General features: G+C 33.3%; 1 protein-coding gene across 1 annotated transcript; it reads left to right on the forward strand.

Moving 5' to 3' along the window:
- Window positions 1-193: 193 nt before the first annotated feature.
- Window positions 194-14444, forward strand: LOC149089848 (palmitoyltransferase ZDHHC8-like). The gene is made up of 8 exons (XM_089251619.1): window positions 194-609; window positions 3628-3749; window positions 5756-5913; window positions 6105-6277; window positions 8087-8189; window positions 8397-8488; window positions 9988-10132; window positions 12300-14444. Exons 1-8 carry the CDS (start codon window positions 518-520, stop codon window positions 13494-13496), a joined length of 2082 nt encoding a protein of 693 aa, XP_089107745.1. The 5' UTR covers window positions 194-517; the 3' UTR covers window positions 13497-14444.
- Window positions 14445-15089: the final 645 nt, after the last annotated feature.

Genomic DNA, 15089 nt, shown 5'->3' on the forward strand with positions numbered 1-15089 from the left:
ATCATAAATTATGAAAAATATCAAATTAAAGTAAAGTTTAGTTAATGTAAAGTCATCTTCGTCCATTTTATCCAATAAAAAACTGATGATATGGTCAGTGGTCTCTATAAGGAAATGCAGGTAAAGGGAAAAAATATCTATATTATTGAATATATATGGCAACACTTTTTACGTCAATGTTTTTTTTTTTACTGTTGTTGTTTTCTTAATCTATGTGGGCGAACCTGTGAGATATTTTAATGCCCTATTGGAATGGGTATTTTAAAATTGAGATGAGCGCAGTTTATTTGAGAATGAGAAGAAAATGAGGATCCGACGTGAGATATTGTTTATGAATCTCTGTTTCTAGTGTTCGTGGTAGGTGGGAAGCATGCTTCCTCCAACAAGATGGAGAATGAACTTGCGTTACGGGCGGCTAGTGGGTCGTCAAACTGAATTGTTTATGAATTAATTTAAATAATTGCGATGGATTGTTTCCAGTTTGATTCAACTGTCTCGATACATATACCTTAAAAATATGCCCAAGTGTGGTTCTAGGACGAGGTTCTTACCAGCAACTTGCGCGTGGACCCTACTCATTGCTACCACGGCTCTGTTCTTTGTTTTCCCGTGAGTAATTAGTATCTGTGTTTTGTTTCCCGTTCATGTATCAATTCTAAAAATTTAAGATCATTTTAATGCTTTAATGGATTTGAATGTGACAAAAAATTAGTACCATTTTTCCTCGTTGGTAGTGTTTATTGGTCAGGGTGTACATTTTTCCTTGTGGGCTTTCTAGAAGGAAAATTATTATTATTTACCTAAAAAATTTTGCAAATTACTTTATTTTCTACGGTAACAGCTAAAGTTTTTCTTCCAAGCTCTCCAAATTACATCTCAACAAAGCTCTATGAGTAATTTTAAGGGAAAATGAAAGAAACCCCAGTTTTTCTTTAATTATTTGATTCATAAAGAATTGTATACAGGGTGGTCATATGAAATAACTTTGTCAATACATGGACCCTTGGTGACACAAAAAATCAATGGATGCGAAAGAAATTTGAGATATAGATAGGTGTTTCAGTGAATGAGAAGAGAAACGGGAACATAGCTCTTATAGCTACTGCCACAGTAGAAATATTTTGAAAAATTCCATAGGCAACGCACCCACTTTTATGCATTGCAAAGTGATCATGCGGTAAGAAAACAATAAATGGCATTGTAATGGTTCCTGTATCATAAACAGCAGCACAGGATGCAGACAAAAATCTTACCAAGGTGTTGGTGCGCTAACTCATTGGTGGGGACTTATTGCAGCAGTAAAGTGATCTGCATTTGGGTTGTTTCTATATATTTCTTTGTCTAGTGTTGGCATTTATAATGCTACAGGTATTATTCCAACAGCATTTGAGATTTTTAACTGTAACAATAATTCTGTAATGTTTATAAGTGGGTGTTGCCATTTGAATTCTTTGAAATCGGGTCACTCTGACCAAATTCACGAGCTAGGGTTTTTTCCTCATTCTCTAGCACATATTCTGAAACACCTGTCTCAAACTTGACTCTCATGCATCAATTTTTTTGGACATCTGGGTCTCGTATATCAGCAAAGTTATTTTATGACCACTCTGTACTTTGCATATGTTGTAAAACAGCAAAAAAAGGAAGACATAGGTGATAACTGTGATTGGTTAAGTAGATGTAATGAAACAGCCATAGTATAATCTGCAGTTGGTGATTTTTTGAGACTTTTTCAGTGTAATAAGTCACCAAGTCGTAACTTATGCTACAGACAAGGGAGCAGAAATCCCAGCGTAGAAAACAATAACTGAAGCAAACAGGTAGGGATGGGACAAATAATGATTTGGCCGAGTATCAAGTTTTTGGAATAAAACATTGGAATAAAATTGGTGGTTTTAATTGAAAATAAAATTATTGGTAATTTTAATTGATATGGAATTTTAACTGTGCAGTTTATTATTTAAATAAATATTAAGAAGCTGGGAACTGAAAGATTTTTATTGCCATGATACAGATAATCAAATTTAACTGTGATATATTGTATTTTAATATTACAGTTATACCTCGGCTAAAACAAAATGATTCATTTCAGAATCACGCTCATGAGCCGAAACATGATTTCCCATAGGTTTCTGTTGAAAATTGTTTGATTTGTTCCAGCTTCTGCCCAAAATTTTAAAATAAATGTTTCACATAACACCAAGGAATGCTAAAAAAAAACAAAAACTGACGAAGGTCAAGATGAACAGCTTCGAAATTACATAATGTGATTATACAGGAAGATGAGAATAGGATTCTATATACACAGTTTCATGTTTTACTTAGCCCAGAATTTCACCCTGACATAACACAATGAAATTATAACCAGTAAATTGTTAATTTTTGCAAAAAATTCCAATTAATATGATTTTTTTAAAATTAGTTTCTTGTGCTTAGATTTACACGGATATTCAGCGGAACCGAATGTTCGGCAAAAGGGCATAATATCAAATAGCAGTTGAATATTCGTCCCATCTCTATAAACAAGCATAACAATAATAATATAACTTTCTAGACTAAACATCAGAAAAAAATGTATCTGTATAAATATAAGTAAGCTCTGGATTATATATAAATAATTCCCCAGGTAAAAAATAAATACTCTAGTGATTTCTGGGTTAAGCATCAAAACAACATCATATAAGGTATTAAGATCAAAAATGAAACATCCTAGACTAGCTATGGGATCAGATTGGAAATAGAGCACCATATAAAATGAACAATAACATTATTTCAGAATGAATACTCTGGAGGGAAAAATAGAAACCCATATTTCTTTTCAATAATGCAATGGCCCCTCCTGATAGGAAATTAATATTTTCTGTATTAAAAATTAAAAACCCAGACCTTTAAATAATAAAACGATCAGTGCGTAAAAGTCTCTGTGGGTTTCTTCAATAAACACACGCAGGATTAAAATTCCAGCTACAATGGCTGGTATGCAAAAAAAGTAATAAATATTAAAGGTACCACCTGGAAGACACGATGTCCAAAACAAAATAGTCCAATCCATACCATTGTGAAAAATGTAAACCAAACGGTAGGCTTTATACCATACAAGGGAGGAAAGAAAAATGCTTCAACGATTTTTCAAATCATTCATACAAGGTGGTAATTCAAAACCATATTATGACCAGTGCCCTTTATGGGGGTGACATTATTTGGAAGGAAAGAGAAAGTTCTAGAAGGGAAGAGAGGAAATGGCAACCCCCAGCACTATTATGTCGGAGTCGGCAACTTATTGTTGGGTCAAATGAGAAAAAAGTTGCCAGGGGAATCTGTGGATTATACTATAGCTGTTCCAATGTAAATTATTGCAAATGCGCTCAGCACTACTTATTGAAGGGATGCAAATTACATTTGCTTGAATGTAATCATGCTTATTTGTTGCTTTTATCAAGTTTTATAGAAAAACCTTTCATCAAACTTTTATAGTGTAATACAGACCTAAGAAATTATGTACAAATATTCAAAAATCACAAAAAATAAAGTATTTAAAAAAATTGATTTTACACAATTTTTATTATCTGTTATTGTAAATATTTCATGTTACCCAAACATTCATTCAACTTGTTTCAATTGTTCCAGCTGTGCTTATTTGACATATGAATACCACATAGCAATTCCAATATGCCAGGGAATCATCACATTTTTTGTGATAGCAAACTTCACTTTGGCAACTTTTATGGACCCTGGAGTGATTCCCAAAGGTAAGCTTGAAACCACATATAAAATTTGATACATAACATGGCTATATCATAAAATTTTCTTGTGAAACATACACATTTTCACAAGGCTTCTTTTTGATGTAAAAAATTACTGCTTTCTAGTAATGTAGGCCTGCATAGGTTAATTAATTTATTAGTTTACTAAATTTCAATTGAATTCAGAGCATGTAAACGTTGCTATCTATTTTTTCGATTGAGTAGACAGTACGCCCATTCGCCAGTGGGCATGGCCTTGTTTTATCACTACTTGTTACTTACACTGGGACAGATTGTAAAGTACTGACAACTTGAAATTTAAGTAACTACTGAATTACTTATCCTGTGTAAACATGCCTTTATCTATATAATTATGATTATGGTATAATTTTCAAGAATGCCTTGATTGTGAAAACGTCATCCAAAAATGAAATAACCCAGGAAAATGGTGTTTAAAAAAAGTAAATGTATCTGTATATATATATGTGTGTGTGTTACTCTCAAAGCCTGAAGTTGGCCATTTCATGAACTATGTCTTAAATTTTGTTTTTTGCCAGGCTTTGGTCAGCCCCTATTTGTCAATCCCTACATATATATGGATCACTAAATATTGATGTCAGATTCCTTTGCTAAAGCTGATCATAATAATTATGGTTAGCTGTGGCTAATTTATAAATAGCCATAGTTATCACACAAAAAATACTACAACGTGGTGATGACCCCCCCCCCCCCCTCCTTAAATCATAGGGATTGGCATATAGGGATAAATAGGGGCTGGCAAAAAAAAAACCATGAATTTTTCGAACATTGACCACAAACGTCAACTGAGCCGGCCAGTTTGCGAAGTGGCCAACTTCAGATTTTGGCAGTAACATAAAATTTTCCTAATTTGAATTTCCTTCATTAATCTCTTTACTGTCTCTATCATCTCAGAGTCTGTGCCCTGGATAATGAAAAATTTTTTAATTACTTTCTGCATTGACATCTTTGAGAATTTCTTCATTCGTACCAGTTATATGGATTGAAGTAGCCTCTAACCATTTCATTTCCTCTTTATAAAAATCAACTAGTTCTAAGACAAACTTTTAACTGCAATTGAAAATCATATGGAAAATGTGCATGGGGTTTACTAAAACCAATTTATGACTAGTGTGGCACATACTTTCAGTGGAGCTAGGAAATTAGTCATCTTGAACTAGGCTATAAAGATTTGCATCGTAGTTTTTTTTTTTTTTGGTACATCTGAAGCCGTGACAACACTTAAATCATCTTTTGACCCCCAAATTTATCATTTTAAAACTTTTTGAAAGTAATTTTTTTCCAGCAATTTGGCATAGGATGAGCTCATAGATGAATACAATCATAAAAATACTTTCAGTAGTCAACAAAGAGACTTCTGTTGATGTCATGCATATTTTGAATGTATTTAAACGCCGTTACTTCAACTTTTCTAAAGCAGCTATTTAAAGCCTTTGTAGCTAATAGCAACCACACCGATACTGTGGATGCTGAAATATATTTTAGTATCTATAACCCCGTTATATAACTGACAGAAAGCAAAGGCTAGAGCAGAGATTCTTAACACCTTTTGCATTCCATAGACTCCTGTGCGGATAAAATAAAGGCCTTTACAAGATAATATTCAATATATAGCAATATGAAAATGAGTAAATTTCTTTCTCACCCGAGCTCTCAGACCCCCCCCCCCCACTTCCCCTGAAATCTTTCTAAAGACTCCCAGGGGAACCATTGGCCCCCAGGTTAAAAACCTGGATACAAGAAATTTAGAGACTACTGAAATATTAGCTTTCAACTTAATACAGTACTTTAATATTAAGCTCCATAATTGAACTTGGAAAAAAAGTCAGTTTAGTTTATTTTTTGAATAAATGTGAAATTTATATATTTATGTTGTATATATATTCGTCCTTTCATCTTTGGCATAAGTAACTCTTTTTATCATTCATTTTATGTAACATTTTATTTAATCATTGTCTTTTTTTTCTATCCAGCTGATGCAGATGAAGGTAAAGATGATGACTTTAGAGCACCTCTTTTCAAGAATTTTGAAATAAATGGTATTACTGTTCGTATGAACTGGTGTGTAACATGCCAGTTTTACAGGCCACCCAGGTGCTCTCATTGCAGTGTTTGTAACAAGTGCATTGAGGTATTTATTTATAGTAATCAATCTACATTCAGTTAAACTCAAATTTTATGTGTTATTCATAAATATAATTTCTAGGGTTAAACCTCAATACGTTTTTTTTAGATAATAGTTTTTGAGTGTGTATATTTCTCTCATTTTATAAAAATAGGCTTTTTTTCTTTCTTTTTTTTGCTTTTAATAATTTATTACAGACATTTGATCATCATTGTCCATGGGTGAACAACTGCATTGGAAGGCGCAACTACCGCTATTTCTTTTTCTTCTTGATTTTCCTCAGTATTCATATGATAACTATTTTCTCATTCTGCATTCTCTACATTTTAAAGCACCGGGAAGAGCTTCAAGAAAGAGATACTATCGTCACGTATCCTTTTCTGTTTCTGACTGTATTTTATCTTTATTAACAGTTATATGTTGATCAGAATAGATGGTTTACATCAACCATGGATTTTCTGCATGTTCAAGTTTTTTTATAATGTTTATTTGTTGACTATGAGAAATTTTTTCTCAGTGTTGTTCTGAATACATCTGACTCATTTTTGAATATGCCCGAAAAAAATTATATATTTCATATATGTCGTAATAAGATTTATTATTTATGTTATCTGAATGCTGATTCTTTTTCAAAGTGCTCGAACCTGTTACAACAAAATTTATAAAAATTGTGAATGATTGCATAATTTGAGCGCATAGTTGTTTTTCAGACTAATAACCACATATGTACAAATTGAAAATCTGAATCACAATTGAATCCGAATTGGGGGGGGGGGGTTCTTCTGTATTTATTTTTTCTGTGGTTATTGGTACCACATTCATTGACAAGGAGGTCTGTAAAAGCACGATCAAGTGCTTGACGAGTTGAGAATCAAGAATCTCTGACAAAATTGACTATCACTTCATGTTGACAAGAGAGTTATAAATACAAACTTCATAAAGTGAGAGCTTCGCACAGTACTCTTCATTCTTAGATTTCTTTTAAAAGCTTGTATATTCAAGCCTTTAAAGAAATATTTGTCAGTGCTAACAAAGCAGCAGCACCACTGATTGAATCAGCTTTGTTTCAAACTGGAATTTCAAGGAAATATGAATGGACCAATCAAGGTTACTAGATTTAGTAAGCAACCACAATCAGAACATTGTGTCAGCATGTAGCTTCATTTCAGCATGTACAACAGCATATCTGAAAAAAACATGTCACACAAACATGGTCATTAGTAGGGCTCAGATTTTCATGACCTAAAAATGAAACGTCGTTGCTGGTAGGTTAAAAACCAGAATTTGGTTTTTTTATCTGATCAACAATGCTGTTACATCTTTGGGTCATTAAAATCGGAGCCCTAGTAATTAGAAAATTTGTGGCTTTTTCCTCTTGATTTGTCTTTTGCTGTTGGTTTCTTTTGTATTGCGTTAATGTCATACAAAGGATTACCCTCCCCCCCCCCCCCATAGTTTTGAGCAGTGATGGGCAAACTTTTTTGAGAGCAAGCCAAAATAGAAAAAATAGTTGGCGGGCTGGACATATTCGAACATTGATTCATAATTGGAGTTATTCTGTTTAAAAGTGAAAAGTGGTGGGATATGTTGTATTCCTTGAAGACTGCCACAGTGTTTCAAATGCGACGCATGGTTTATCCTTTAAAACTGCATAAAAGTACTTCCAAGTCCATTCATCACACACAGCACTCCAAATCTACTTTGCATTTTTAGTAGGCATTTTGAGGCTAAAAAATAAAAGCAAATATATATATATTTAAATAACTCCATGCATATTAGGGTGTTCAATTTTTTGCATATGCAAAAACCTTAAATTTATATTTTAATTCTCACAACTATATTTTGCATATGCAAAAACCTTAAATTTATATTTTAATTCTCACAACTATATTTTGCATATGTCAAAAAAGGAACACCCCCCTTTAATTTTTTTATAACACTGAAACTGAAAATTTCTATATCATTACATTAACATCTGCGACAGCCAGAGTAGAATCTCTAAGTGTGCTGCAACTGGCACATAGACCATAGTTCGCCCATCACTGGTTTTGAGCACTGCAATCATTGGCTATGTTTTAGCAATCTTTTTTATTTTTTAGGTTTTTATTTATTTTACTTTGAGTTATTGAAACCATTTGCTTGAAACTTCTTTGCTCAGCTCTCCTTGACAATTAGCTAGTCTTATTATTATAGCAATTATCATTTTGCTGATTATTCCTATTTTGGGACTAACTGGATTTCACGTTGTATTAGTTTCAAGAGGCAGAACTACAAATGAACAAGTGAGTTTTATGAATTTTGTGTATACTCTATGGTTTTTATTCACGTTAATCTATGTGTGCTTTCTTTAGAAAAAGAGTAAGTGGATTTCATCATAACTCATGTGAATATGATCTTTTTATTTATAACTAAGTTAAAATACTGAACATAAGTTTCAACCTTAAGTGATGCACTTATTTGAAGTATGTTCTGTGCTTTTATTTCAACAGGTAACTGGAAAGTTTCGTGGTGGTTATAATCCATTTTCTAAAGGTTGTTGGCGAAATGTGTGCGATTCATTATGTGGACCACAGTATCCTAGGTATTTATTCACATTATTTACATGAATTTTCTGTAATTTTCAGAAAGATTGATGATATTGTTTTCTATAATGATTTGAAGATAGAACTAATGATTTAATTATCAACCATATTATATGCTTATAGGTGCCAATGCTTCCAATTTAGCTGAAGCCTTATGATTTTTTTTTAGTCTTTTTAAAATATTTAGGTCAGAAACCAAATAATTCTTGTGATTTTTTGTATCTTTATGGAAAATCCCTGAAAATCCTCAAATTGTTACCTAGCAAAAATGAAGTCCCTAAAGAAAATACCACACTGCTTGCAATTCTAAGTTGCCAGTTATTGCTAAAATCGACAATGGCAAGAGATGAAGTGCTACTGCAAATCATGGATTAAAATGAATTCTAAAAAAAAACCTTTAACATGACAAATATATGATACAAGTATTCATATTTATAGTCAGGACTATCATGATATAATTTAGAAGTTGTAAAATTATTTTATTCCTCGATTTTAGTGAAGAATAAAAATTCAAGTGGGTTTCATAGAAAATCTGTGAAAAACAGGACACATCTTAAAAAATAAAATTGGGACAGCCATAATTAGGGAAAATGCAGGAATGTGTCCCAGGAAACAGGTTATATGGTATGGTCACCTGTGCAGTCCCTCAAAAAAACTTTTTTTTAAGCAAAATATTTCATCACGTAACAATACCAATTTTTTAAGTCTAGGAATTTGTGCCTATGTCAACTGTGGTATAATTCTAATTTTTATGTAAAAGTCTATACTTTTCTCTGGTTCCCCACCCACCTAAAAAAAGTAAAAAATAAATAGGAATAAATTTTTTTTAACTTCTCTCCCATCTCAAACAAGTGTACACCTTATGGGTGGCTTGGAGCATACTAAAAAGCAAAAAGCATATTCCATACACAGTAGTTTCAACAGTTTGAACAGGAGTAGATTTCAGCACTAAATAAATCTAGGTAGATCTACCAAGTGAATTGGTTTGTTTTTGCATTATTTTGGTGGAGATCTACATTTTTATGTGATAAACGGTAGAATTATAATATTGCATATTGATTCATTATCATTTAAGGTTCACTTTTTATCACTCTGTCCATGACAGTACATAGTTTCTTTTATGGGCTGTCTGACATAGAAACTGCAAAACTGACTAAATATGAAAAGAATATAGTTGAGACATTGCAGTTTTCTTCAGCAACATTTCATGGGTTCGGGTCATTGATGCAATATAGAATCTTATAAGATCACTCGGGGGGGGGGGGGACAATAAGGAAAAGGTCTGAACAGAGATTGTAGTGCAGATGAAACAAAACAGTTTGAGAAAATATGCTCCACACAAACTGTATCAATCAGTTCTAAAAAAAAGTGTGTTATTGCTTGCCAGAGCTTGACAAATCCTTGTTTTGAGTATGTTTCCATGATATATGAACATTTTTGTTAGGGACTGCATTTCTTTGGTAAAAATGATAAATTTTCTTCCATTTTAATATTGCAGTTACAGAGTAGTTGGTAGAAAGCAAGGGAAAACTGTTACTGTATCCTCACCATCTGTATCAGCGCGAATGGGTGAAAATCAAGTAAAGATCTATATGGACAACAGCAATTCTGCACGACCTCTGAATGCTAATGCTTATAATAAGGTAAGGCTCAGTTTCAATTGTAAGTATTCAATAATCATATCATATAAGTTTGTTTTTAAAAATCGGGAAGGGAATTCATGCTGTTATTAAATCATGGTGAGATTTCAAATATATTACTCTATTTTTCTGGTTAATGCTTTATGAAGTTTTCTAATTGTTTTCCAAGTGATGCAAGTGTTTTAATTATATAAAAGACGACCACAGCATATTGTACTTGAATTTTGGTAATTTTTAGAACCATTTGTAAAATAATGAAGAAAAATTGTGATTGGACTCATGAATGAAAATGAATCCAGCTTAGTGTTATTATTGGAGGCGTTTTATTGAATGTAATTTAGTACAAAATAAAAAGACCAGTTCTGTAGAGATTAGTCATAAATCTGCATTTTTCAGTGAATTATAATGTCATTTTGGCTAGCACATCAGTTAATTGGAGGGGGATTTAACTAGGTCGTAATATCTCGATTATTAGTTATCTTTTATTTATTTTTTTAAATTTTTGTCAGCTGCAATGGGTTTATCATTTCTGCTATAATTAGCACGCATAAAAATGTTTTACTCCTGTAAAAAAATTGTATGGACTATGCTGCCTTTCTCATTAAACAGCTTCGTAAGTTAAATCGAGAAGCTATCCATACTTAGAATAAGACAACCAATAAGTATTCTTTATGGCATTGTATAATATTTTGTCATGCATGTATATTGTTTGTAATTGCATTTTCAATTGGGTTGCTGTATTTTTGAAATATATGACATCCATATTTGTTATGAGCATCTTTTTCTCAGTCACCTCGTTGGGCATTTTGCCTGTTGTGGCATTGTATTTGTATAAATGTGCAATCAAATGCAACTTTTGAATTTAATAAATTTTCAAAACTTCTCATATTCTTGCAATGTGCACTTATCTATTCAAACTACACTGATGTGAAATGAGATCTTAAAATTCACCAAATTGTTCTATTTATTTAAGGGGGGGGGGGGCAGAAGAGAAGTCATGTGCTACATTTGAAATGTGAGTTATACACAATTTATGAAGTTGTGACACAGGTGTAGTGTTGGTACCCCTTCTCACATTAAACATGTTAATCTAGTTTTTAAGCTTGGGATATTTCATGAATGTTCATTTGAATCAGCTGTTTTATGTTTGTGCAAGACCTGGATCTGAATAAACTTTGTCACCATTATAAAAGAAGATTGGCCTAACTACAGGAAGACATCCGCTATCTTATGTTTATTAGTGTGTAGTGTTAAAGTGATTATAATTCATACGAGATCGATAAATGATGTGTCCGAAGTTTGGCATGCACTTTTTTTTACAATATACCTTGTGGATTTTGTTCAACTCAAATCATTCTTTGAGATTTAATTGTTAAACAGTGTGTTAGACCTTCAACTTATGAAACAAAACTCGTTTTAGAAACTGTCCCTTATAAAAAATATGCATATTAAATGATTTTTGAAATATAATTGGCTATATATACAGGATGGATACTATCAACTGCCCAATAATTACACACATGATTACTTATGAAAAATTTATACAGAAAAGGACTTTCAGTTTTTTATTTGATCAATAATTATGGAGTTATAACACATCAAAAATTGAGAACCTCACTTTCAAATCCTGCCAAAATCACATAACACATACTAAATGTATAACTTAGCATTTTTAAACTGATAGCAGAGGCTATAACCTTGAGACTAATCAAGAAAGCTAAAGCTGTGCACCAGGTTTTTTCCTTGTCCTTTGCCTGAAAAAATTTGACTTAACAGTGAAAGGAAAATAAATTTCCCAATAGATCTTGTTTGTCTAATGTTTTACAAATCTTTTGATAAATTTGTCAATATGATGGGGTGAAGGTAACACATAATAAGAAGATTAAAATCACTTTATACAAAGAGGAAAAGTAGCAATTGTGAAAGAAAATAATTGAACTTGGCTTCTAACGGTGTTGAATATTTCAGTTCATTTTCAATTAAGGGCATCCTACTGCATGGGAAAATTTTTTATTCCTTTGGTTTGGCAGAAAACTGACACATCACAAAATTTCAAACTGTTATAACTCCTTTAATATTCATTTGATCCTAAAATGGAATTTCACCAGTAAAAAGTTTTTTGCTTCTTTTTTTTAGTGCAATAACTTATTTTTTTACTTTAAACTTTCAGATGTCGCAGGGAACTGCTGATCTCTCAGATGTAGATGCAAACATGGATTCATTCGATGCCAACCAAAGTCAGTCACAAGATTGTGAACCATCTCCGCCTATACCTCGTCACGGCTCAAAAACCAATTTTTTCAACCCAGGTGTGCAAGACTCAAGCCCTGGTCGTTTAAGCAATGTGCTGCAACAAGGAAAACCCTGGTCACCATATGGCAGTGCAGGTCCTCCAACTCCGAGAGCTCCTAGAGCACCAACTGGTATGGAAGATCGTGGTGCTCAGTCTAGTTTACCCCGTTCTCCTGAAGGTGGCCAACCTACGTGGCCAAGTGTGAATAGTCCCAGGCCTTCGCGGAATCCTCCCAGAAGTTTGACAAGCCCAGTTGTTAACCATCACAGTGGGAAAAACGGAATCATTGGCTCACAGTGTTCTCCATCTCGAAAGTCTAATCCCGCCTCACCTACATCTCACACAGCTGGTCATTCCCCTGCACCCAGCAAAAAACATGTTGGAACAAGTGTAGGTCCACGTCCGTCTCGTTATGGGGGATACTCACAATATTATGGGTATCAAATTAGTAATAGAGGAACTCGAGCTAGTGCCCGAAACATGAGCCCAAATAGAAAATTCGCTTCAGAAAGCGAACTTGCCCATGCAGCTGCAGACAAAGCTAATGCAAATTATGAAGCTCGCATACTAGCTAATCAGACAGCCGACAATATCCAAGAGCTTGCTAATAGAACAGTCCTTGCTGGTCATTGGGCCGAGAACTCCATTGTAGGTCCATCCAAGAGCCGTTTCAGTTTCAGAGGCGACATGGGCTCGAACCCTAACACCCCTACTTCTCATGCAGTAGGAACTTACGTGCACGCATTGCCTCCAACAGCTGTTAGAGTTGGACCACATGGACGGCGTCATAGTGGTAGCTCATCACCGCAGTCGAAGCGTATAATGCAGGTCAATCATCCACCATTAGAAATGGTGACCGCTGGTGTGCATTCTCATGCAAAACGTCCAGTATCTTTTGTGAAAGCGTTAGAGTTAACAGATACTTATGACAAGTCAAAAAATAGCTTTGGCACTCCTAAATCCGACCACCGTTCCAGGCACTGTGTTCAGACTAAGCAGCAGGCATCTCAAGAACAAGATAGTGCAGCAGATAGAAAAAGTTTATATGAAATGAACTATGAAATTTCTGTATAGCTTTATATTAGTGTTGCAAATGTGTCTTATTTTGTGTGGAAGCTTTCAACAAATTTCAGAAAATTTTTTCCTTCGTATCACTATTTATTGATGTTTGGCATTTTATCTGATTATCTCTTATTGTTTTATTGCACTCGAGTCATTTCTGTTTAATGAATTTCTAAGCATATAATGAATTTTAAGCATGCAGAGGTTAAGGTCAATGAAATGATAAACTTTGAACTGTGTTTCATTAGAATTTTTTTATTTAAATGGCATCCTCTTGTTTTATCTGAAAGTGGCATTCAGAAAATCCTATCAATTTTTAGTGATGGAAATGTTTTAAAATTATTAAAACAAAATTGATAATGAGGAAAGTTATAATCATTTCAACAAATGTGTTGGTGTATCTTAGGGTTGTTGAGATATTATCTTGTTAATATGTGCATGTATTAATTCATACCACATGTCTAAGCTTATACCTGATCAGAAGTTATTTTTCGCTGTTGCTGCCATGTTCACATGTTGTCTCAGGGACTTTATTGTAATTATTCTTTTTCCATTCTTAGGAGCCATTTCCTTGCTTTGCTTTTGCATTTTCTAATGCCTTAGTCACCTGCTATATGCACTTGCACATATGTGTGTGTCGGTGTTGTGTTGGACTTTCTCCCCATGCTCATGCTGAATATAGTGGAAAACTGTCTATAATGAGTCTATAAATTTTTTAAATGGCACACCAAGTTTTTTTTTACTATGCCTTTTTGAATGTTATTCCACCTTTGTATCATAATCACATTATTTGGATTGTTTTAGAAGAGACAGCAGTTTGGGTTCTGTTCATTTATACCCGCTTCTGATGAAAAATATAAACAGTCAAAACAAATTTTTCAGTGCATATTCAGTGTTTGATTCAAAACACTGCATGCTATAATTTTTTTTTCCTCCTTGAACTTTCAAGTGTAAGTCATTAAAAAAAAAAAAAAAAAATTGATTGGTAGAAAATTCTTGATACTGTGGCACTTTGACTTTCAAAACTTATTGTTGATAATAGCTACTTGTGTTAATTAAAATCTCGTACCTTTAACAACATTTTCTGTATAAAACAATGAAGATATCTTAAATTGGTTTCAGATCCATGTAATAATTATTAATACTCAAAAAAGTGATTAGCTTGGTACAGTTTAGTATACAGTGCAAACGTGACATATTCTGCCAAACAAAGAGGGATAATGGATGAGCGCAAGTGGAACATGAAACACCCTACCAACCCTGTCCTATCTCGAGCCGTTTTCACGTTATGGTGGATAATCAATTCTGGAAAAAAATGTGTTTAGTCTGAAAAAACCAATATTTGTTAAATTTTTGAGGGATTTGCATGCAAACTAAGCACATATTTGGGAAGAACAGAAAAAATCCTATAAAGTGATATCAATTTTATCAGATTTCGATCTCACCATTAAATCCAGATATTTCAATAAAATTGATTTCACCTTATAGGATTTTGTCTTTTCTTTCCAAATGTGTGTAGGTTAGCGTGTAAGTCTCTCAGAAACTTCAAGAACTCATGTTTTTCACCCATGGCACTTTTTCTCCCATAATCGAATATCCAACATA

This window comes from Pholcus phalangioides, unplaced genomic scaffold (assembly GCF_987345545.1).
Source record: "Pholcus phalangioides strain wild (caught in Gottingen) unplaced genomic scaffold, Ppha-v1.0 ptg000001l_1, whole genome shotgun sequence".
NCBI classification, from domain to species: Eukaryota; Metazoa; Arthropoda; class Arachnida; order Araneae; family Pholcidae; genus Pholcus; species Pholcus phalangioides.

Excerpts from the sequence above, each read along its gene's own strand:
- LOC149089848 (XM_089251619.1), top strand. The coding sequence starts at position 518 with ATGCCCAAGTGTGGTTCTAGGACGAGGTTCTTACCAGCAACTTGCGCG. Across the intron at positions 3,750-5,755 it reads CCCTGGAGTGATTCCCAAAG|CTGATGCAGATGAAGGTAAA; the intron begins GTAAGCTTGAAA and ends TTTTCTATCCAG. Across the intron at positions 10,133-12,299 it reads ATGCTAATGCTTATAATAAG|ATGTCGCAGGGAACTGCTGA; the intron begins GTAAGGCTCAGT and ends TTAAACTTTCAG.